Source organism: Triturus cristatus, chromosome 3_1, assembly GCF_964204655.1.
Source record: "Triturus cristatus chromosome 3_1, aTriCri1.1, whole genome shotgun sequence".
NCBI classification, from domain to species: Eukaryota; Metazoa; Chordata; class Amphibia; order Caudata; family Salamandridae; genus Triturus; species Triturus cristatus.
In genome coordinates, this window is record NC_140583.1 from 718,210,365 (window position 1) to 718,236,193 (window position 25,829).

Genomic DNA, 25,829 nt, shown 5'->3' on the forward strand with positions numbered 1-25,829 from the left:
CTTACCTTATGGAATGCCTGTATGTTGTACTTTTAGCTCATTCCCAACATCTAACCCTTCTGCACAAGTTAAAGTTTTCTGCTTTCCGCTTAGGGTATGATGAAGAACATCAGAGCCAAGACACCTGAGGGTTACAGTGTGCAAAACCAGTTAATCAATCCTGTCTCTCAATCCTAGCCTTACTTTTCCCTAAGAATGACATTTGCAAAGGGCCTGGCCCTGCAACCAATCCTGCTGCACGCAGCCACCTGTTCGAAGCAGGGAATGGCCGACAGTGGAGGATGGGGTGCAGGACCAAGAGCCGCTGGGGCAGGTTCATGGAAGTGGATGGAGAACATCATCATTAAGTGTCCGATCAGTCAGATGTCATGCCTGCACCACTGACCTCTGACCCATGAATAAATGAATTATATCTGTATATAATTCATTTATATTTAATGAAAACCATGTTTAAATCTCAGTTGTGGTTACGAGTTAAAACCATAATCCCCCAGTTATGGTTAACTCCGCAAACTCTACTTCAAACACCTGCCTTGGAAATGATAACTCTCACAGCAGGTGCAGTGCTCATGGCCACACCCTTGATGTAACTGATCACTTCAGAAATGATATGACAAATGTCCTTACCTTTAACTTTACGAATGGCACATATGAATACACACAATCTTTACTTTGAATATGTGTTGAAATGTAAAGAGGTGAATTATGACTTGCATGGCAGGTCTATGATCAGCAGTTTGCAGAGCAAACTGTAAATGGGGATCTTCAGGGGGTTTTCAGTTTGATTTTCTAACCATAAATGATCCTTTATTGTGATTTTTTTAATTGAATTTCAGAGGCATTTTAAACACATATTAAGGAGGTCTAACTAAAGCTAAGCATAACTTCATATTAACTGGGGTTTTTTCTTAGATGGAAATATAAAAAAATTTACTCATGGTTTAGTAATTGTGATGGGTGTGTGGTGGGTGTGTGGTAGGTGTGGTGGTGAATGATAATACTTCTGTATCATGTTGCTGCCTCTCCCTATTCTATGTGGCTTTCAATTGTGCACAGCTGAGGTTCTGTGCAGGGCCTAGCCAAGGTCTGTGTCTGCACAGACCAACCTCATGCTTAACCACTTCTGCCTTTGATCGTATGCAAGAGTCATTTGCCACAAGCAGCCAAACTTAGAAGCAGCCATTCTATAGGTGCACGTGCAGTTTGCAAGTTGAAACCAATTGTGGTATCTCAGTTCTGTACTAGTCTGTTAAATGATGCCAAAGTCATTAGCAGATCATAGTTGTTTTGATACCCTCTTTAATTGTACCCCCTTATTGGATATGCATGAAGCCTGGGATCCCTTCACATATATAGCATCAGAAAACTAAAGTAAATTCATAATTAATGTTTTGCAAATTTGTCAAAGCGTGCCAAAGTTATTCGCAAATGAACAGTTTCTGCCCCCCTTGATGGGCTCACATGATCGCATTACATCAGAAGTAAGTTTATCTTGCAATGCGTCCAGCAAATTTCATGCACATCTATAAAATGGCAACAAATGTGTTAGTAAATAAAATCCCCCATTAACTTTGCCGTCCACCCTATTGCATCTCACTGAAACCAGCAATCCCTACACTGGACTTAACTTGGTAACAGCTTGCAAAATGTCTTACAAGGTCATTAAACAGCGCATACGTTGGCAGCAAATGAGCATTTTTTAAATATACCTCACACCCATTTAAAACGTGTGCACTTGCTGGATTGGCATGAAACTCAACATATCAGGAGGAAGCTGGATATGCTAAGAGTCTACCAAGTGTTGTGTAAATCTGCGAGACTGCACCAAAGTTATTACCAAATCATTTATTCTTTGAAAACCCCATTCCTTTAATTTGGCCCTTATCTGCATGAAACTTGAGTGCTGCTCTGGGCTTAACTTGCAAACAGCCTGCCAAATGTCATACAGATTCATTAAACAGCACTAAACTCACTAGCACATGAATACCTTTTTGTTCCCATGTCTTTTAATTTTGACTCCCTCAATGGATCTGCACGCTTGTCATGCCCTTAGAAGACTAAACATGCTAAATGTTTGCCAGATTTCTTGGTGAATTCCTCCTGATGAAGATGCACATATTTTAAAAAGTCTTGACCTTAGCATGCTGGTAGTCTGCCAAATTTCGTGCAATTTTATCAAACGTTGCTAAAATTATAGACAAATCAAAAAACACATTTTCAAAAGGAAGCATATCTCTGTAATTTCACCCTTCGCAGCCTATCAACATCTTTTTCAAATGCTAATAACTCAAAACCTAGTAACCGTATTTACACTAATCAAAGCAAAGTTACTCCTCTGAGTGAACTCCCACTTTCATCCCAGGGTTGGTGAAATTCTTCTCAGCGTGTTTTTTCTTTATATAGGAGCAAAGTTTCTGAAGGGAGCTAAAACAGAAAACACCCATTTTATTTACTGCCCTAGTTTTACCCCCTTATATAGTTCTGCACAAAAATGAGCATCCCAAAAGTATCCAAGATGTACTTTTTTTTTCTAAGTCATGTGCAGGTTCGTCAAATCATGTCTGAATTGTAAGCAAAACAAATGATGCCTTTAAAGTCGAAATTCCATCCTTACCACAACTGGAGTCACGATCTGGATGATGACGAAGTCTCATGACCCAACAAATAGAGAATGAGACCATCCCAGCACTCGTTTTTCATAATTCACTATCCTGTAAGATGTTAGTGATGTGGTGCATGGCTCATGTCCTCCTTCCCTTTCACAGATGTTCCGCAGGGTGTACAAAGGGATCCCGCTCATGGTGCGAGGCCAGGTCTGGTCACTCTTGTTGGACATTGAAACGCTCAAGACAGAGAACGAAGGAAAGTACGAGGTGAGCGAGTGTTACATAGAAATGAGCACCTTTGCAGCCAGCTCTGGTTTAAAGTCAATTATGCTAATTTGCGCTTGCATGCCACCTGGCGCGTTTTCAGGGTTTTCTGTGTCCTCTGTGTCCTGTTCAACTGCTCTGTATCTTTCCTGGTGCTGCTAAATTAATGAATGCTCATTGACACAGGAGGCACAACTCAACATGTGGGTCTTCAGACCACCTACATTGCAAGGTGCATTATTACAGTAAAGATGGCTCAGCAGTTCATCCCCAATATGTATGTAAAGTCCAATATTATAACTTCTAGCTTATTTATCTTCATAATTGTATACCCCAATTCCACCTCCTTGACCATCACATGCAGGTAAGCTTCCCCTTTGGGTGGCCCACCACCCATGATTTTGCTGCTCTCTTCTTTAAAGGAATATGGACTGTTCCTCCATGCACTGATGTGTGTGTCCTTCATGCAGACCGCCTTCGCACTCACTTCTGTTGCAGCAAACAGTGCTCTGCATCACAACTGAGGGTATGATATGAACTGCGCTTCTCGGTGTCTATCAAACTGCCACAGTGACACCTTAGGCTGTGCAATAATGTGGACCTCAGCCTAGCAGAGCTTTCATGGCCTTATGAATCAGGCTCATGTCCGTCATGGCCTTGCGTGCTAAAAATGAAACATTTTGAAATAAATAATATTTCCTGAGATCAGGAGTAAAATGATATGTGGACTTTCCAAATACATCCTTTAAGAATTGAGAGGCAAAGTATAACCCTATTTATTTGTGGTTTTAATCAAGCAATGCTGCTGTAGCCAAGCGGTTACTAACAATCACACACATAATGCAGTCTATACATAGGTGGAAGCAGGCTATCCCAGTTTAAAAACATGTCTCTAATTTCCATATTACATCCGAGTTCTGTGGTCTCTAGTTACCTGTAATAAGAAAATGTTACAGCTGCTTAACTATAATAACTGATTAAAGTTGAGTTGTGTCATCATCTTGCCTGCTGCCAGAGCCAGAAGGCAAGGTGAAACAAGCATTTACAATGCAATAGGTCTCGCAATTGCTTGATTTTGAGCTATTGGCATTATAAATGACAATGCTTTTTATAATATTAAACAACATTGTAATTTACAATACCAATAGTTTAAACTTTTGCAAAAGGAATAACTATTGCAGAGAGCGGTGTCCGCTAAGCGGGCGCCACGCTCACTATTAAAGAAAAAAGAGAGACAGAGTGTGGTGTCCCTAAAGCGGGCACCGCGCTCAGTATGAAAGTTGAAAAAAATAATTCAACAGAGCGCGATGTCCTGAAGCAGACGCCACGCTCTACATGAAAGTTTAAAAATAAAATGTCAAACTGAGCGCGGTGTCCCTATAGTGGGTGCCGCACTCAGCATGCAAGTTAGAGCGGCATAGAAAGCAGCCGTCATTGTCCTATGTGGGCACACTGCAAATACAAAAAAGCAGCCGCCATTGTCCCCATCAGTGTCAATAAATCAAATAGTGCTCACCCACTAGATAAAGCGGACCATGTAATTAGCCAAGTAAAAGGTCCAGTCGTTATGGGAGGTAACCAATGCAGATAAGGCAGTACCAAGGAGGGATTAACAAGCCTAATAATGAATCGTAAGCCAGCATTTACGAAGGACAATGGCACAAACCAATTAAAAATATGGGCGGGGCTTCCAGTGCATACTCTACTACATCATGCCTCGCAGAGCGAGCAGCGCATCGCTAGGCTCGACCTAAAAAAGGTGATGGAGCATAATTGCTGAGAAATGGGAAATATCTTGCGTAAAGAAGTGTAATATTGCCGACTGGCCAGCACAAAATCCTAAGTGAAAATTTGATCGCATGAGTAGAGCAAAGAAAGGCATAATTGTTAGAAATACTTTCTGGCTTCAGAAATACCACATTACTTGACCAGGACTGCAGCTTCGGTACCCATCTAGTTATGCAAAAAATTCCATGTCAGGAACAGTCATCCATTTTAGAAGCAGTTGGGAAAAGGCCACACTTAGACATTAATTAAAATAAACTTTCAAGACAGATAGTTGATTGAAATTGTGCCTGCATACACTTAGGCAAGCTAAAAAAACGATATACAATTGCAGAATATCTTTTATCTCTCACTTTCGATTTTAAATTGATGAGTGGCAAAACATTCCGTGGCTGATGTCCATATGTAGCATTGAATGTAAAGAGCTGGAAGGAGGATCCATAGTGGCTAATATTTAAAGTGACTCTAATGGCAGTGGTGGCTGATACATAATGATGGTGGCATGGCGGGGGGGATTTAAAAAATAAAAAATTCACTTACCTTACCTTCCTCTGTTGTCTGTCTTCTCTTCTCTTCTCTTCTCTTCTCTTCCCGGAAGCACACAGGCTCCCCTAAGCCAATCCTGACACTTCTGTCACCATTACAGCAGCGTAGTGATTGGTCGCCTGTGCATGATCTCCACAAAGTTTGTGCGTTACAGCACGGTGGAGAGCATGCAAAGTGCACATGACTGGCCAGCCCAAGACGGCTGGCTAAACTGCCATGCGCACTTAAGTGCACATACCACTCCTCCCCCTGCTGGCTGTAACTAAAGTCAAGCCCCGCCCCAAACTGGCTTCAGCAAGGCAAGGAAAAATAAAATGATAATAAGAGCGAGTTATTATAAATTTATTTTTGCTCTTTTACTCTGCTAAAAAGCAGTGGGGCGATGATCTTCTGCCATAGCGGAGGAGCCGCCGCTGTCCAATGGAGAACTGTATTGGGGTTAAAGCAGCGGTGAGTAGCATTTATTTGGACATCCTTTGGCCCACAGCGTCCTGTCACCCAGAGGGGTGAGTAGGGACAGAGTATACCTCACATACAAAGCAGACGGCTGGAACACACCTTGCTCATTAGATAATACTTCAAGACGAACTTAAGGAGACCGCCCAAACCAGGTACATCTTAAGAATGTTGGGGGCCCTGGGCCAAAGGTATTTTGGGGACCCATGTTTGGAACAGCTTTGAATTTATAATCCAATTTCAGCTCTTTGATGCAGCCTTTGGCCAGGTCACAGACAGTGCACAGACACACTTGTCCAAATTCTAAATGTGTTTAGATCTAATATTCAGATGTGTTTTTTCAATATTACAGAACAGCAGCCCCCCTAAAATTACTGCAAATAATCTCTGTGACACCCTCTTATTTCTCCTATGTGAGGGCCTTTTTTGATCTAAAAGAAACTGTTTTTAGTGATGTTGCATGAATCATAAACACGACATTTCTCTGCAAAATGTGTGTAATCCACTCTCACACATCACACACATTAAAAATAAATTAAAAGAAAAAAGTATTTAAAACACTCTGTTTAAGAAGTATGCAAGGTCATTAGAACAAGACTCTCTGCAGAACAGAGCCCGCGCCCACTTTTTCCATGCCTTAAAACATCTCTGGCCCGAACTGGTCAATGTTAGTACATTTCCCCCGCGTCACTGTAAGGACGGCTCTTATCTTGAAAAGGTGATTGGGTGCAGCGTCCCTGCCTCAGAGGGGCGTAATGCACCGAAGAAGACAGTGAACCTCCAAACGCCGCATGGGCAGGAAACTGAGCTCTGGCTGGTGTGAGGCCACGGTCTGGTCATAGACTTTGCCAGGATGGCTACATATTCTACCAGAGAAATGAGACGGGATAGACTACTTTAGAATAATAATACCAAAAAATAATAGCAATAGTAGTAATAATAATAATTCATTTATTCGGTTTACAAAAATTATGCAAACTTTATGAAGGTATTTAAAATCACGTAGAGCTTAATTTTTTCTTGAATTTATTTATCATCAAAATTCATTCGATACGTTGATGTGCAGACTCTAACAGAAAAAGAGCTTAGCCGTGTTTGCTGCACCAATGACTGGCATCAGGTCAATGGAGAGAACGGTGGGGTCTCGGACTTTGGTAGCACTGCCAGAGAAGTGCTGTTGGCATCTCGTCAAGGAAATATCCGATACACAAATGCGAATATCCGCTGAAGCACACTTTATAGTGTTTAAGGGATCGCATTTCAGTTTGTCAAAATAAAATTAACAAAAAGCTAGAAAAGCCATCAACACTAGTGAAGTGACCTGGGGAAAGGGGGCACTAGGACCCTGTACCCGACTGGTGGGGAGGGGACAGGAACCGGACACCACTTCCGGTCATGGGAGTGGGGAGGGCATTCTGGACACGAGGGCACAGGAGACGGACATTCATGTGGGCACAGCTGCAACCAAAGGAAATAAAGAATTACATAATCACTTACCTGTCTCAGTGTGCAGTACTTGGAAGATACGACAACTGGCGACGAAGGTGGGCTGAGGAATCGACATCAGAGGCATGTGCTCCTCGACGACGTCCAAACAGAGCCAGGAGCTCACCCTGGTCCACCGACCACCTGAACGAAAACCGCGCCCCCAAAAGAAGAAGACGCGAAATCAGGAGCCCACCCCGATCGCAAGAAAGGCCGAGCCAGAAGCCCACCCTGGTCCGCGTGCTGGTGCCTGCAGCGACTTCGGGAGCCCACCCCGGCCGCATCAAGTGAGGTAAGGAGTAAGGGAGGCAAGAAAACACCCGACCGCGAGAGAAGCTGACTGCTGACTGCCAAGATAGCTTTGAGCCTCCCGCGTGGAGATTTCAAGCCAAAATCTCGCAAGAGCTCAGCGGCCATCTTGGAGTCAGGCAGAACAACCAATGAGAAGCCAAGGAAGATCGGACGGCCATTTTGAGTTCAGGCCATACAAAGAATACCTAATCTCACCCACCGAAATCTCGGCGGCCATCTTAGGGTCAGGCGAGAGTGCCAATAAGGGGCAGGAAAGAAGAAGAGGCCATTTTGGAGTCAGGCAAACAGAGAATAAAGCACAAGAAGGGAAAAAAGTGGGAATTGAAAGGAAACAACAACAACAAAGAGTGAAAAGAATAAAAGGAATACACAAAGAAATTAAGAAAATAAATAAACAGGAAAAAAACTATAATAAGGGAATTAAGTACCGCATGAAGACGAAGACCTGCACGTCAACAAAATGACCGATGCCGCAAGTGACAAGAATAGCGCACAGGCATTTTTTGGCAGGCCACTACCATTCAGCTTATCGGAACCACAGATAGGTATCAGGTGGGAAAGATGTATTCCACAGTTCGAAGGATACATGCGCGCCACAGACATCGCAGAGGCCAAACACACAGATCTATTTTTAAATTTCGTAGGGGATGAAGTGGAGGACCTGCTAATAACATTTCCCCAAGATCAAACAGCAACATACAAGTGACTGATAAAGTGCCTCACAGATAAGTTTGACCCGCAAAGAAACATTGATTTTGAATGGTACACCATGAACACCGTGTGTCAGCGCGCAGAGGAGTCCCTTGACGACTTCGCAACAAGACTGCGAAAACTGGTCACACATTGCGAATTCAATAAGTTTGACAATGAACGGGCGATTCGACTGCGCATCATTGAAGGCTGTCAGTCTGTGGAGTTCTGCGAACGAATTCTGAAAGAACCAACCTCGCTAGAGAAAATACTGACCGTGGCCCGGGCGGAAGCCAGAGAAACAACACATGCAAGACAAATGGAACTGGGAAAAGAAAGAAGAGTAGAGAAAATTAACCGCATGACTGGAAACAAAAGGAAGAAAGAAAACACCATGCCACTGCCAAGAAAAACGCAAGAAAGAACATATTATCGATGTGGACTCGAGTTTCCACATGTTGGCACGTGCCCGGCGATGGGCAAGAAATGCAGGAAATGCAACAGAGATAATCATTTTGCAAGCACCTCCATGGATGCACAGTTTAAAAATGAGCAAGGAAGACCAGCAAGACCATAGACGGTAACGAGCAGGTATGCCAGGCACATGGAAATGGCGAATCGCACCTCCTCGACTGAATCAGAAGGAACAGCCGCGCCAGAAACCGTGAAATGACTATATCTGATGTACAATGCCCCTGTGGAAGACCAAGGGCCAGAGCATATTCATCTTATGGAGAAACATCAGATAAAGAAAACAGCGACAGTGGACATCGAAGTAGGAAGACACAGCACATGTTTTGTGCTAGATAGTGGGGCCACATGCAACATAATGTGCATGTCAGAGTATGCGAAGATGAAAGTAAGATCGCCACTATCACCGTCCACTGTTGATGTATTAACCTGGGGTTTGAAGAAACTAGTGGTCAACATCGGGAAGTTCACAGAGACACTGACGTTCAAAGACAGGTCAAGCAAAGAGGAAATACACGTGCTACAGGAAGACGTTCCAGCACCATGTCTGCTAAGCAACGTCATGGCGCAGGTGATGGGTCTCCTCGCAATGACGTACCACATGTCAGAGAAACTGAACATTTTGCGAGACTATCTGGCAATACTACAAGGTTTAGGCAAACTAAAAGGAAGACAAATAACACTGCACATCAACGAGACAATCAAACCTGTGGCTCAGCATCACCGACGAGTGCCCATACACCTGCAGCCACAGGTAGAAGATGAAATACAAAGCTTGCTGTGCCAGGACATAATAGAGCCTGCAGATGGGCCGACCCCATGGGTGTCTCCAATTGTTGCGGTTCCGAAAAAGAACACCTCCAAGATTCGCATATGTGTGGACATGAGTATACCAAATACAGCAATTGAAAGGGAAAGACACCCTGAGTCACACCTCAATGACTTGATCAGCTGTCTCTCTGGCGCATGCCGATTCTCACAGCTGGACCTGTGTAAAGGGTACCATCAACTGGAGCTTGACCCACAACCAAGGTACATTACCACTTTCTCCACGCACATGGGCCTGTTTCTACTGAGTTTTGGCATCTCATCAGCAGCAGAAATATTTCAGGAGACCATAAGGCAGGTAATAAGGCCAATAAAGAACAGCTTGAACTACAGTGACAACAGTTTGGTGTTTGATCAGTCAGATGAAGAACATGACAGAGCTTTGCGTGAAGTATGCCTGCATCTGGAACAAGCCGGACTAACACTGAACGAAGAGAAGTGCGAACTGGGGAGAAATTAACTGGTATTCTTCGGACATATCTTCTCCAAGAAAAGAATGAGGCCGGACTCCAGTAAGGTGGAGACGTTGCAAAAGGCGAGTGCTCCAACGGATGTCGCAGAAGTGAGGTCATTTCTTGGGCTTGCCAGTTACTGTGCTTGCTACATAAGATACTTCGCCACGGTGAGCACACCGCTTCGAGACCTAACGAAGCAGGGTCAGAAATTCATCTGGACACAAGAATGCAATCGGGCATTTGCGGCCATCAGATATGCTGTAATAGCTGTGGATAATCTTGCCTATTTCGATCCATTACTATACACGGAGCTGACGGTGGACGCCAGCTCGGTCGGATTAGGAGCAATTTTATCGCAACATCTGCCGGGTAGGGACTCTCCACGAAAGATTGTCGCATATGCAAGTAAAAGTCTGTCTGACATTGAAAGGGCATACTCGCAGCCAGAAAAGGAAAGCCTAGCAGTGGTATGGGCATGCGAACACTACCACATGTTCATCTACGGGAAACCATTCACCATCGTTACTGACCATCAGGCCCTGGTGACAATATACGGCAATCCAAATGCAAAGATACCACCACGCATCGAACGATGGGGTATAAGACTGATGAACTATGATTTCAAGATCGTGCACAAGCCTGGAAAAGAACACAACCCGGCTGATTACATGTCACGGCACCCTTACCGCAGGCACCTGAGAATACATCCATAGCAGAAGAGTACCTAAACTTTGTGCTAAAACAGAACACTCCGGCATCAATAACAATAGCGGAACTAGAGCAAGAAACAGGGAGGGATGTCACAATGCAAGAGGTGAAAGTGGTGACAAGACAGCAGAGATGGAGACACGTCAACAACAGCACCATGGAAGAAGGAGTCAACAAGGAGGAGATGTTAGCATTCAAAAAGATACATGAAGAACTATCAGAGACTGTAAACGTAATAATAATGAGAGGAACAAGGATAGTCATGCCAAGTGCACTACGTCGACAAACTGTAAATTTGGCACACGAATCACACAGAGGCATGGTCGCAACAAAGAAATTGCTACGGGAGAAAGTATGGTTCCCTGGCCTAGACAGAATGGTGGAGGGCACTATCATAAATTGTTACATCTGCCAAACAACAGGGCAGCCAGCAAAGCCTGAACCATTACAAATGTTGGAACTTCCAGGAACAGTGTAGACATCGTTGGCAGTAGATTTCTATGGGCCTCTGGACACGGGCAACTACTTGCTTGTGATCATTGACGAATATTCAAGATTCCCCGTAGTGCGACAAGTCTCATCGACATCGGGGAGCGCAACACTGCCAATACTGGATGACATATTTGCAGCCTGGGGCTACCCACAGACATTAAACACAGACAATGGTCCTCCATTCTCAGGGGAGGAGTTTCGAAAATTCATGGACTACCTAGGCATTCATCACAGGAAGATAACACCTCTGTGGCCCCAAGCGAATGGCATGATGGAGAGGTTCATGTGGAACATAAAGAAGGCTGTCTAAAGAGATATCCAGATATCAATAGGACAAACACTCTGTCAAGTACTACGAGATTATCGAAACACCCCTCACAGCTCCATGGGACGATGCCCCCCAGAACAAGTGCTAGGAAGGACAAGCAGGACGAGGCTACCACAACTAGAAGCAACTGCGCCACCAGAGCACAGCAGCATTGCTGTCAGAGACCAGGAGGACAAAGAGAAGATGAAAGCTTCCGCCAACGCCAGGCGACATGCCACTCCGTCGCACCTCAAGCGAGGGGACTCAGTGGTGGTGCGTCAGCGGAAACTGAGAAAATCAGACAGTCCGGTCTCAAAGGAACCGTTAACAGGGAAAAATGTCAAGGGGCCTATAACAACGGCGGCGGCAGGCCCCTACCGAATAACAAGGAACAGTTCTCACTTCAAGGGACTGAAGATCGTGGATGAAGACGGAGAGGACTCAGCAGCAGTGATTACAGACACAGATGAGAGACATGAAGCTATGGACAATAAAGGAAGAAGACCAGACTACGGTGAGGGCCATGAAGAGGGATAGCAGAAAAGAAAGGAAGGAACCTGTTCAAGAAGAGTGAGCAAAAGACCAAAAAGACAGAAATGTAATGATGGGGATGACGAAACGTCTCTCTCTCTCTCTCTCTCTCTCTCTCTCTCTCTCTCTCTCTCTCTCTCTCTGTCTTCTCTTTTCATTTTCTTGCAACAAAAGGGGAGATGTAGTGACCTGGGGAAAGGGGGCACTAGGACCCTGTACCCGACTGGTGGGGAGGGGACAGGAACCGGACACCACTTCCGGTTAGGGGAGTGGGGAAGGCATTCTGGACACGAGGGCACAGGAGACGGTCGTGCGTGTGGGCACAGCTGCAACCAAAGGAAATAAAGAATTACATAATCACTTACCTGTCTCAGCGTGCAGTACTTGGAAGATACGACAACTAGTAAAGCCAGCCACACTGCAAAGCTGAACTCCAAGTAGAGGCGCAGCTAGGAAACAACCTCAAACTTTATGAATTGCTGGGCAGACGATGATGGCCAGATGTTCGGGTGTCACGTGTGTCGAGTTGGTTCTTTCATCCACCATCTTTGATGTCCTCTAGTCTTTAGATGCGAGCGAGCCACTGAAAGCTCGAGCCATGCTCGAGCCTGATGCCAGGCTGTGGCGCAGCTTGATGTCCTCTTGGACCCTCGAGCCCAAAGCGAGCCGAGCTTTCATGTGTCTTCTGTCTGCCACCTACACTCTACCCTCATGCGCCTAGAAGTATAGGTAAAGCAGTAACCTTCTATGTAAAATGGGCACGAGAAACAGATACTCATTTAGTCACTGAACTGTACAATGTGGAACAAGGAAACCTGGGACCAATCCCGGCTTCCCAGCTTCATAAAATTGTGTGATCCTTGACAAATATTTTTTTAACAAAGCTTCCTTTTTTAATTATGACGCCTTCAAAAATGTAAGTTTAGGATGTGCGCCTTCTGACAACTTGTGTTTGATTTATTATATCGTAGTGCTGCTCCATTTAAGAATCCAGGCCATATATTATAGGTTACACTTGACAAGTGACTTTCCCCTTAGTTCAGCAGTGGCATTGTTGTCAGGGTGAGGGGAGGAAGCAGGAATGTTTGAAAATGATCACCTTTAATAAGTGCCTCACAGTGCAGTGATGTAATCGAATGTATTAAGGTAGAACGCTTCGTCGTGTTAAATGTTTGACTTTTGGAGCAACTTTATCGTATTTTTACATGATGTTGTATGACTTGCATGCCAATTATTGTCAGGGCTTGGCTCGTGCACAGGCTCTCAGAGCCTAGTCAGACCTTTGGCTCGGCTCGCCCTGTTCATTTGTTGACTCTCCCTGCTCTAGTATCCTTTAGCTAGCAGAGCAGACAGTCTGTGCTCCAGCTCTTGAAATGAAAAGTGAAAAGTGCTAGAGTTTGTGCACTTTCACTCTCAAAGGCTCATCTTTGAGCGTGTGAGACCTCCATGAGGCAGGCAGCTCCATTGTCAATAGGGTTAGCGCCTGTTCCGGAATAACATACCGGACATCTATTCAAGTTTAGGATTCTGCAAAGGCTGGGACATAATTCTTAAGTAGAACTTTAAATAAAATTGTATGTATCTTTAGCATGGCCTGTCAGAGTTTACTTTAAATATCAGTCAGAGGTCATTAGAGCAGCTGTAGAACTATTTTCTTCTAGCATTTACTGTTTCAAGTATATCCTGAAAAGGCTAAAAATAAATACAGGTTTTAGGTGATTTGTTTTATTTGTGTACCGTCGGGGACACTAAAATACTGGGCATGCGGGTATTAAACTGACCAGGTGGCAAACCAGGTTGGCAACCACTACTCAGTAGAGCAAGCAGTCTGTGTTCTTTTGCTTTTGCCTGTGTAAATTTACCTCTGAAGGTTGATAACTTTGTTGGGTAAAGTGTCTGCACTTTATCCACAAACAGACTCTTTGTGTTTCACTGTGGTACTCTTCAAGCAGTCAATTACGAATTATGCAACAATGTCATTTTTCCCTGTAATGCGACATTGTTTTCATCCGAAATTGGAGTTGCAATAAAATGGATTTTATATTTCTTTTGAAAACAACACATGGGAACGGGTAGACTGTATCAGGGGCAGGTTTTGTGAAAAGGAGTTTGTGAGAATTATCATTGCAGCTGTTTTCCCCACCTGATGTTTACAGCTGCACCAGAGCAACAGATTGCAATTGTACAGCACACTCATTTTGGGAGGCGCACAGTGTAGGGCACAAAAAGCTACAAGGTTGAGTTGCTACATGTCTGACTCTACTTTAACGCACTCCTCATGCATGTGTCCAACACTTGGCAATTGTTTTTATGCCAAACGCGCTCAGTACACAAGGCTGCACTCGGGGATGTCGACTCCTGTCTCGAGCTGTCTAGTAAGTCTCCAGGAGTAGTGCTGTAAGAAGCGTGTCACCAGTAAGGCTAACATAATGTGCATTCGTAAAGCGCATGTACACACCTTAGGACGCCGTGGCGCTGAATTACAGATGTTCCTTTTTCCCCAACTCCTTGGTACTAATTTTTATCAATTTTAGAAGGATGAAAGGCCGAGTGTGGCCAACGAGATTTGAAACTATACACATGAGATCAAACAGATTCCTGGAGTGGACCACCGGATCTGGCCTCACCAGCTGTGTGACTTATTTTATTTCTGCCCTAGTCTGCCAGCATTTCAGAGGCTCCAGTCTGGAGGGGATATCTCCCATGTATCTGCCAGGCTAGTCTCCCTGGGGATACCCCAGCCTCTACTTCTTGATGCCAGACTGTTGAGGAAGCCTTTCCTGCCACAGCACAGTTCCCATCCCTACCTGCTGCACAGCACTCTGTGGTTCATTGCAGTTCGCCAATGAGCAGTGCTCCTGCTGTCTTTTCTTCTACCCAATATATGGTGTTCTTGTTTCGGGTATGAAAGCGAGCAGAGCGTGAGCTGATATTCAAAGTCACTTTTAATTGTAGGAAGGTTATAAGAGCTTTAGCCACGTGTCTCAATATCTCTCTTTCTCTCCTTCTCAAACTTCTATTCAATTACATTCTCATTGTCTCGTCTCACACCAATACTATGCTTTAATAATTTTTGTCTTCCCATCTTCTGCATCTTTCTCACTATCCTTTCCCTAACTGCCTCATTCTATGTCACCCTTTTTCTTTCTTCTACTTCCTTGCAGAGAATGAAAGAACAGGCGAAGAGGTTCTCAGATGAGATCAGACAGATTGACCTGGATGTCAACCGAACCTTCCGCAACCACATCATGTTCCGGGATCGCTATGGAGTCAAGTCAGTTCTCCCCACTGCCACCCTTACAGTTTGTCTCTTTGTATGTCAGTGTTGGTACAACCCATGGAATTTCAGGTCCCTTACATAACTGGTAAAGGCACATGATGTAGTTGTTAATTGGTTAAAATCTAGTGACGCTTCCAGTAGACATACTGACCGATAGACCTGTGCACCCTCTTGACTAACTCCTGAATGCCAAGTTTCAGCCTGAGATACTCCTGCGCACATGGAAGGGTAGCAGCATTTTTCTATTCTGTCATGGTTTCGCTAGAGTCTCTTACCACTTTCCACCCGCTTCAGTGCACTCTAGCAGTGTGTGGAATTGGTTGTAAACAAGAGCAGGTGATATGGCCCTTAGGCCTATGGTGTCCCGCTGATATATTTCTTGGGATTTGGCCTTGTGTTTACATGAAGATGGTATATTTATTGCCATATGTTAGTGTAGCAATTGTTAAAAAGCCACACCTGCATTTGCAGCTGGCAACCTCCATGTTGCATGCGTTCGGTTTGTAACGGGCATTTGATACTGTATATGGGATCAGAGAGATCACCCAGGGCAGATTATTTCATTGAAAGATCCGAATATTTTGCGGTATGGCCTCACTAACCATATTGTGGTATGAGAAGCAGTAACCGCATCAGAGACAATCTGTATAGTGGTCTCAAACTAGTTACAATGTGTTGGCCCCTATGTGTTTTTGAGAGAGATGTTAGGTGGTGTTTTATGACAATGGGTGCTTGTACCCTCTGGCTTTGTCTGTAATGTAAAGAAGTTAACTTCTCCAGACCATGGTGGCAAGGAATCGAGGCAAGAGGGTGGGGGTGTTTGCCAGCTTATCAAATTGATCCATTAGTATTTTCAACCTGAAAAATTAAGGGATAACGAATAGTACTCCAATGTTGCTTTTCTTGGGAGGTAAGTCTCTTAGGTTATCAGGCAGTAACTTTTCTCTTTTTAACTGGTATATGTTTGCTACCCTCGGCATTTGTGTTGTATCTCAGTCCATGGAAATGGTTTCAAATGACTCGGGGATAATGCTGAACCCTGGCATACTCTAAACTGAGCATGAAAGGAGGTAGATTTAAATTGACTTTTGTTTCTTTGCTGTGTTCCTTCAGAAAGAATATGTGGTACAACCTAGGCCTCCCCTGATTGGCTTGCTGTATGGGTTGATCCAGATATTGGCCCAAGCTAGGGCAAAAATCTAAATCTGCAGAGCTAACATTAATCAAATGGCTGACTTTCCCTCACCAGTCATTAATAATTCCTAATCGTTACTAATAAGTATATCTTGTGTGTCGTCCATGTTTTCTATTCTTTAACCTCATCACCCTATTTAAATCTACGCATCTTTAATTGATGGCTTATGGAGGTGCTGGATGTCTTCGAGTGCCCATTTTGCACTCCTCATAAGTCACCCATGAGAATCCTTATGTTAGGTTTCCTCCATTTAAGAAATGTATTAATGTTTCCAAAGCAAGAGGCTTGCTCAACACAGTTGTACGCCTTCGGTGAGCACCACCCTTCTGCGGTTTTCATGCAGTGCAGACAGTATTTAGTATTACCTACTGTAATAAGAAAGATACTTTGAGAATCAAAGTTAATATTTGTTCCATTAGGTTCCTAATCTACATCACTAGAACTTCAGCGTCCTCCATTCGCATATGTGATTGGCTGCTGACACTGCCCTTCCCCTTCCCCGCTGCCTCTGACCACCGGACTTCTTCCCTTGCCTCACTCTATCAAAGATGATGAATAGTAAGACGAGGCAGCGTTGCTTCTCCTCAAGCTTGAGAGATGTTATTAGGCTGTGCATCAGTGTATACCCTCACACTGCAAGACACTGCCAGCTTCCACGATGTCCAATCACCTTAGTAAAAAGATGTTGAAAAAGATTGTTGTCATTGCCCCATGTATAGTGCACTGCTGCCATTTATATGGTCGGCTGTCACCAGACAATTTTGTGAGTATCACCAGGAGAAGATCTTTGGCTCTCCCACATGTTGGGGGGGTAAAGAGTACATGTTTTAATTGGGTACAAGTTTATGTCTCCACATAAAAAGTGCCTGCCCACCACACTGCTCTGATAATTTTGTTTTACTTATCCAGCTGCCTGTGCTTGAACTTTCAGGGGTACACATGAGATTATAATGCTATTTAAGTGTCACCAACATTATTTTACAGTTCTTTGCTTCCACACATATCAACATTCATTCCAGTGCTATTTACTGGTAATGCTTTGCATTACCATACAACATTCCTTTAAAGCCAGACTTATTTTATTCAAGCATTACCAATGCTTGTTGTGCCCTTGTAGCACACTTGCCTTGTCCAGAAGGTTGCGGGACAGAGCATTTACCTGTGTATGAATGTAGTGAGTCATTGTGTGAAGAGATGGGTTTCATGAAGGATTCGAGGGTGAACACAGCGCATCATCGATGCAAAGCATTATCAGCAAAAAGTGTGTTAACTTAAAGAGGCATCTTCTGCTTTTACATATGTTGCCTTATCAATGAATTAATGAATCAATGGTTTGTATAGCTCACCTGAGGTGGAGGGGCAGGGTGTTCCAGGTCTATCCTGCGAGTTAGGAAAAGGATCTTCCTCCGGCTGTGGTCTTGCAGATACGTGGGACGGTAGCCAGGGCCAGTTGGGCAGAGCGGAGGGTCTCTGGTGGGCGCGTGTAATGTGAGCCAGTAATTGAGGTATGCAAGTTCTGTATCGTGTAGGGCTTTGTAGGCGTGTGGGAGGAGCTTGAAGGTGATTATATTGTTGACTTGAAGGCAGTGGAGGTCTCTTAGGTGGCTGGAGATGTGGCAACTGTGGGGATGTTGAGGATGAGTCTGACAGGGGCGTTCTGGATGTTCTGCAGTTTCTTGAGGAGTTTCTGGTTGATTCCGCCATAGAGTGCATTGCCGTAGTCGATTCTGCTGCTGACAAGTGTGTGGGTGACCATCTTTCTGGACTCGGTGGGGATCCATTTGAAGATCTTTCGGAGTAGGTGAAGTGTGTGGAAGTAGGATGATGAGACGGCATTGAGCAAGGAGTCCAGGATGAGGCTGAGGTTCTGCGCATGGTCTGACGGTGTGGGGGGAGTTCCATGTGCTGCGGGCCACCAACAGCCATCCCAGGTGGAGGAGGTGGAGCCCATGAGAAGGACTTATGTCTTCTCTGAGTTGAGCTTGAGGCAGCTGTTCCTCATCCAGGCGGTGACAGCCTTCATCCCATCGTGAAAGTTCTTCTTGGTGACTTTGGGTTGGTTGGTGAGGCAAAGAATCAGTTGGGTGTCGTCGGCAAAGGAGACGAAGTTGAGTCCATGATTCCTGACGATGGCTGCGAGTGGGCCATGTAGATGTTGAAAAGTAAGGGGCTCAGGGAGGAGCCCGGAGGTACTCCACAGCTGATCTCTGTAGGTTCCGAGAGGAACTGAAGTAGTCTGACTTTCTGTGTTCAGCCAGTGAGGAGGGAGAGTATCCATTCCGGGGCTTTGTCGCGGATGCTGGCGTTGTGGAGTCTTGTGCAATGGGTGCGGTGGGAAACGGTATCGAAGGCAGGTAATAGGTCCAGGAGGATGAGGGCTGCAGTTTCACCTCGGTCAAGAAGGGTGCTGATGTCGTCTATGACAGTGAGAAAGGTGGTCTCAGTGCTGTGGTTGCTTCGGAAGCCAGATTGGGAGAGGTCCAAGATGTGGTTCACTTCGATGAACTCGGAGAGTTGGGCTTTGATGGCCTTTTCAATTACCTTGGCTAGGAAGGGAAGAAGAGAGATTGGTCTAATCTAAAGGAATATAGTCTAGAGCTTGTAGCTGGTGTAGGTCACGTTTTTACTAAAAGCGAACAGTTGTAAGTCTTGAACGAGTGCCAGATATACTATTGTTTAGTAGTGTTGAACGTGGCACAGTATCTATGCAAGCCACTTTCAAAGAAAAATGGTTGCTTTTATGTGTTTGTCGGTGAGCTCTGTGTCCCTGCATTATTAAAGGCAGCCCTGGTGAGTATAACCTATTTCTCAGCCACTTTGTGATCAGTGCTGGTACACTGTAAACATGGGAAATCAAGTCAACCCTAATATGCCAAGCTAAGAAACAGGATGTGTGCCCTACATTAATTGTAGAGTATGATGTGGATAATATGAGCCTGAGTCACAAAGTCTGGTGTTGGAGTAGGTGTGACATGACCTAGCTTATTCCTGGCATTCAGGAGTACTACAAGAGAAAGACCAAGAAAAATCTTTGCGAATCAGTCCCAATATTTGTATGTAATATGATAGATATTGATATAAGTGGCAATGTAAATTGGTGGTTTTTGTGATTACTAGTTATCCGTATCAAAAATTAATTTGGTGGCTTATGTACGGTTATGAATAGAGGAATCCAAGTAATAAAAGTATCCATGGCTATCTCTCTAAAAAGGCTTACTGCCGCTGACTCAGTAAGAATAGTACACGGTCCACTTGTACATATGTTCTTTGCATGGCATGAGTGTTGTCCATCCTACCAAATGTAACAGTTTGTTCTGTCCTCGCAGGCAACAGGCCTTATTTGACGTCCTTTCTGCCTACTCTGTCTACAACACGGTAAGTGTTTCATTGTTCTGTTACAATGAGGAGTTATGTTCACAGCTCGTATGATGTATTGTACTGCTACCAATGTCTGGCAGCAACGTAACACAGAGTTGTTAATTTTGATGCACCGGGGTGTTGGACACTCCACCGAATAACAAGGAATCTCTACAAAGAAAGATTTTTAAACAATGTTTTATTAATAAAGCCGTGCTTCTAGCTTTAATGTAAATTGAGCACAATTCTGCCAAATTCATAAGAGGAATAAAAGTAAAATGAATAGGACAGGAAGCAGCCAGGCTCCTTAGTGAGGGATCCGTGCAGAAATCCCTTACTAACACTTGTAAGAGGATTGATTCCACAGAGTGCCTCGCTCAGTCGTATCCTTCATCCATGTAAAAACAAGCATTGCATGTCTAAAAGCTGACACCATTTCTCTTTAGACCAATAGATGGAACTGACAGGATAATTCTGTTTGGACTCAGACCGACCTTTGAGAAACGTCAAGACTCCAGCCCAAACTTCCCCAAGAGATATTGGGAATCAGAATTTTCAGAATGTGTCTGATTTCATCCATTTGTATAAATTGTGTTGCAAGATAATGTTTCATCAATACCACAGCCTGCTCCGCACTGGGGGAAAATGACTTTATGGGGCCGAATGTGCTGGCAAACTTACTGCAAAATTTAATCTCACGCACGTGATGCTGTGCCCTTCATGCTCTGGATGGACAGCCTTGTTTTAAAAATCCCACTCATCTCCCACTCACGCTTTCCTCCCTCAGAGTTTGCGAAAGGGCGTGTGGCTGGCAACGCTGGCTGCAGCTGTGCACCCAAGAATCCTTAAAAATAAGTTGTAAACGTTCTTCTCTGGCGACACACTGAAATTAGTAGACAAGCTTTTAGTTTGGAATCTTTCCTGTCTTGCATCTGAATTTTTCTTTTATGTTTTGAAAGGGTGGTGTAGAAATGATATAGGGCCAGATGTCTGTACGTTTCATTTAACGACTTCGAAATAGCGATTTCAGCCGAACCACTATTAGGAAATCGCTAATGTACGAAAGATCAGTTTTCCACAATTTGGAAATCGGTTAGATACTATATGGCACATGCATCAACAATGCCATTTGCGATTCCTTATTAGCGAAAAATAAGGATTCGCTAATAAGGAATAGCAAAAGGTTATGCATGTAGAAATCGCTTAAAAAATAGCGATTTCTAAACATTCCTTAATTGCAACTAGCAAATTGCGAGTCGCAATTAAGGAATACCTCCCCATTCATTCCTATGGGCCTAGAGGCCATAGGAATGAATGGGAAGACATTCTCAATTTACGATTCTCAATCAGAGAATCACAAATTGAGAATGCAATTTCAAGGGTGCCAGGGTGTCAAAAGGACACCCTGTTGCACCCCTGAAATTTGCATATGAGTACATCTTGCACACACACATGCCCCAAGGGCATGTGCGTGTGTAAAATGGAACTTTGAAAAATGCACTTTAGTGCATTTTTCGAAGTTTTTGCAAATTACCATGAAATTCAACTTCATGGTAATTTGCTCCCCCTATTAGCGAAATCGCTAGTTTTTTTACTTTAATGCATTGCATTTAAGGAATCTAAATTTGTGATTCCTTAAATGCAATGGCAATTCAAGTAATCACAATTTAGGGATTACTTAAATTGTGGTTTTTGCATTTGGGATGATACATCCCAAATGCAAAAATACCGGTCGCAAAGGGGCAAAATCTGAGAATCTGCCCGTTTGCGACTGGTTTTTGCTTTGATGCATGTGGGCCAAAATTGTTAGATTGCGATTTCCTAATAGGAAATTACAAAAACTGCAAATCTTTATTAGGAAATCGCAAATAAGAAAAGTCGCTTTTTGGGAGCAGAATGACGACGTCAAATTGAGGAAATTTTCAAATCCATGCACCTCTTAGTGTTCTGCAACACAGAACAAGTGAGTGTTTGGCAGGAGTGAATAAATCCATAGAGTCTTGTTGTAATTTGTGGCTGCAAAGAACAATAAATGTGTCCAGGAAAGAGGCTTATAAAGATCTTGCTGCTAGAACGTGCAAGACAAAGCTCTCAGAGAAGGAGTTGGAAGTCCATACTGAGGATTGTGTTGCTCATAATGAGGAGCTCTTTGGTAGGAGCTCTTTCACTGTGCCAGAATCACAAAAAAACTACATCTGGAGTGACATCTTGGAATAAATCAATTCATTGGTGTTGTGCAATGAAATAAGGAAAAGATGGTTCGATTTAGGATTCTGTACCAAAGAGAAGATAGGAAGTTGTTTGGCAGAGGCAGAGAGATGGTGGGCCATCTCAGCAGCCAATTCAAACACCCATGGAAACTCTGATTGAGGCAACAATTTAGCCTGAGTGTGTTGTTGGTGATTCCAACATAGATACCTCAAATTCACCATCTAACTTGCAAGGTAAGATTTCATACTAATTTCATAAACTCATCAGAGTATATGAAATATATTTTTTTAGTTCTTGTATTTTAGAAAAACCACTCCATTTTAATGCTTGTTTTAACTAGCCATGCATTATGGGTGTGGAGTACCAGTATTTATTTTGGGAGAAACACATGTTCAGTAGTTTTCGCTTTTAAAATATTATCATTCAAAGTAGTCAGTAATGAGATTGTTATTTTTTAATACATTTTTTATTTATTTTCCTGTTAAACAGAAGTAGTATAGTAAAGTACATCTATATATTTCTCACAGATGAATGGCAACAGATAGAGCATGACAGTGAGCCAGATGCCACTAATGAAAGTCCATGTAATATGGAGCGATACACAGACAGAGCAAGTAACATCCTGAAGAAGAGCTGCAGTTCCACCACTCCCTGATTTCCCTGGTGTAGAAGATGAACCAAGCACAGCCGTGGAAACCACCCAGACATCTTTGAGAGGCAGACAGATGCATTGCAGAGTTTTGCAGCTTTGTCATAATGCTGCAGCTTCTTGTAATGCTGGTCTCCTTCATGCGAATAATGGTTCAGAGACATCTGAATTGTTTTGAAGTTAGAGACCTCAATGCTGTCTGTGAAGCACCTGCAAGCAAGAAACATAAAATCTGTAAATCGCCAACTAATTTGTATGAATAGCACAGTCAGAGTTACAAGATGGCCAAGAAAGTTTTAGACAAACAATTAAGGGTGGTCAAATGATATTGAATGGAAACTTTGCTAAATACACTGAATCTATTCATAAATGTGCAATGAAATGTAATGTAAGGTTGATTTGTAGAGTGCTGCTTGTCACCCATGAGGGTATCCAGGCATACAGCAACAATGGAACAATACTACACAACAAAAAGGCTTAGGCATCATCAACACATGGGGGCAGATTTACAAGCCCCGCGCGCCACTTTTGCGCCGCCGTTGCGTCACTTCTGTGACACACCGGCGGCATAAAGCTAGCACCATGCTGCGGGGGATTTACAATGTGACGCATCTAGGGAGATGCATCACGTTGTAAAGCCGTGCGTCAAGTTTCATGTGGGCCTTCCGGCTCAGGGGGTCGTTCCAGTGCAGGAATGCCTCGGAAAAGTGTCTGAGTGAAATCTACAAGATTTCACTCAGTCACTTTTCCGACCCCGCTGTGTCAAAACCTTGCGCCTGCTTGAAGCAGGCGTAAGGTGTGACGCACCATGTGCAAGATAGGCCGGGTTGGCACAGTGCTGGAGTTGCGTCGCGCCTGCGACACAACTCCAGCACTGCGCCAACATTACGACGGCAGATGCGACATGCATCTGCATTTCCTTGTGCCATGATGCACCGCATTGTAAATGCGGCGCATCCTTGGTGGCGCAAGAATTGTGATGTGTGTCGCAAGTTTCCTGGCGCATCCCTGCTGATTTGCAGGGATGTGCCAGGAATTGTAAATCTGCCCCATGTTGCGGTTTGATACATTAAGCAGATCCATTAATTGTCTGGCACAGGCTACTACCAGTTTATCCAGGTGCACTGTAAACGTAGAAATTAAATGGGTCGCTCTTGTAAATTTGTTCTTGGAATATCGCTAGTATTGCTTGTCATCTGAAAAGTTCAAAGCGCAATTTAAATTATTTTCTAAACACGTTCCATGTGGTATGTTTACACGAGTCTTGGGAAAAGGACAGCTTTAACATACCCAATTTTACAACCTTTGAGAAAAAGACCATAAAGACCAGATTTAGTTATCCGTTGGGAGGATTACTCACTTAATTAATAACCAATGCAAACTATTGATGCAAAGAAATTCAATTTTTCTCCAATCAAATCTTGGTCGTCAAGGCAAGTAAGTTCACGAATGAACGGCTATATTATCATAAATATCCATTTACCATCTTCTAGTACTGATTTGGCAAACCTTATTAGTACATTGGACAAGTTGGAATATCTAATTGAGCACCAAAGGGACTATACTTGCATTGTTATGGGGGACTTCAATGAAGACCTCCTTGGAATATTTTTAGAATTGAGCACATCCAAAGAAGGATCAGGCGGAGCTTTTCTAATTCCCACACCCATATTTCTCAGTAAAGCGCAAAGCCACTCTAAGAAATGTAAACTTCTTAGTACCATTTTAGTGGAATTTGGACGATATTGTCACAATGGTTATTTTTCGATTGATCAACCTGCAAGAAAGACATTCCTCTCGATTAACACAAGTTCTACCATAGATTTTACCATGATTCACTTTTTCTACTTTTACATGTGTGGACATTATGAAATTATCTCTAGGGAGGAAAGTAATCACAATCCTCAGGCTATTACCTTAAGATTTGCACTATCAAGCTTACAAACATAACATTCTATACCAGCCTTGATAACTGCCATAAATAAAAAATATATAGTGTGGAATTCAAAACTATCAGTCAAGCTTGCATCATTTGCCATTGACCCCTCATTAAGAGAAGCGGTGGAAGAATTCAGTAAACTCAACGAGAAGGATAGCACATGGAGAGAAATGTAGGACAACATAACAAAAATCATCATATCTCATTTGTCTCAAAATAATAAAACCAGCATACATCCTCAAGGATAACAATTCTCTAAATTATCAAGGAAAATACAAAGTATAAGAAAGCAATTTAGGAGATCTATGCGACATCTATTAACTCTTCAACAAAGTATAGATCGATCTAAAGGTATAAAGCAATTAAAAGTGGATTACAGAAAATCAGTACAGAGGATAAAAACAGATGAGGCGAACAGGAAGTGGGCTACATTACAGAAAATAAGTGAACAAAAACATAATAAAACGTTTTGGCGTCTAGATGGGACTGGCTCGTCCTCATGTAGGTCGGCAACAGGCTACGATATACCATCATATAAAAAGGGTGTTCATCAAATCCTGTTATTCGAGGCAAAATACCCCAACTTTCAAGTTACATCAGTTTGATAATAAGGGGATTACAACATCTGTGAAATTACTAGCTTCATTAATGACTAAAAGCAAGAATTCTCGGGGTCCCGGGCCCCAATGAGATCCTGATTGCCACATTGAAACAGGAGTCAAAGTTGTGGATCAATATACTTAAACTGGTGTTTGATCTTGTCTTGCTGTCTGGAAAGGTACCAGCATCAACCTGCTACTGGTATATGAAACGCGGTTCAGAGCAGTTTGTGCAACCACAGATAACATCATAGCTCTGATGCTTCTTATAGGGAAGGCATTACACCTTAGAAGACCACTATATGTCTGTTTTCTGGATTATTCATCTGCCTTCGATAAAGTAAATCGCAATCGTCTCTGGTTGAAGCTTCGAGAAATGGGTGCGGACGCTAACTTGCTGCACTTGATAATTGCATTACATTCCAATTCCTGGATGCAAATCACATTGTTGCATTGGCCGCACATCTCCACTAAAATTACTATTGAGAACATGCTTAAACAAGGCTGCGTTTCAGCTCCTCTTCCCTTTTCATTGTACATCTCAGACAAAGGCAATTACATGCAAAAACCTGAATTTCTCCCATAAAACCAAGAAGCTGACAAGTTAGATATTTGGCATATGCAGATGACCTTGTGATCGGCTCTCAGACTCAAATCGGATTA

The 25,829-nt window shown here is 43.4% G+C and overlaps 1 protein-coding gene across 2 annotated transcripts in view; it reads left to right on the plus strand.

The window, feature by feature from the left end:
- The window catches only part of LOC146860845 (uncharacterized), a 442,566-nt gene that overhangs the window by 360,037 nt on the left and 56,700 nt on the right, over nucleotides 1–25,829 (plus strand). For both annotated transcript variants that reach the window (XM_085644807.1, XM_085644808.1), the window contains 3 exons: nucleotides 2,766–2,873; nucleotides 15,101–15,210; nucleotides 19,738–19,786. In XM_085644807.1, coding sequence (XP_085500933.1) covers nucleotides 2,766–2,873; nucleotides 15,101–15,210; nucleotides 19,738–19,786 — 267 coding nt within the window. The remainder of the gene's footprint in view (nucleotides 1–2,765; nucleotides 2,874–15,100; nucleotides 15,211–19,737; nucleotides 19,787–25,829) is intronic.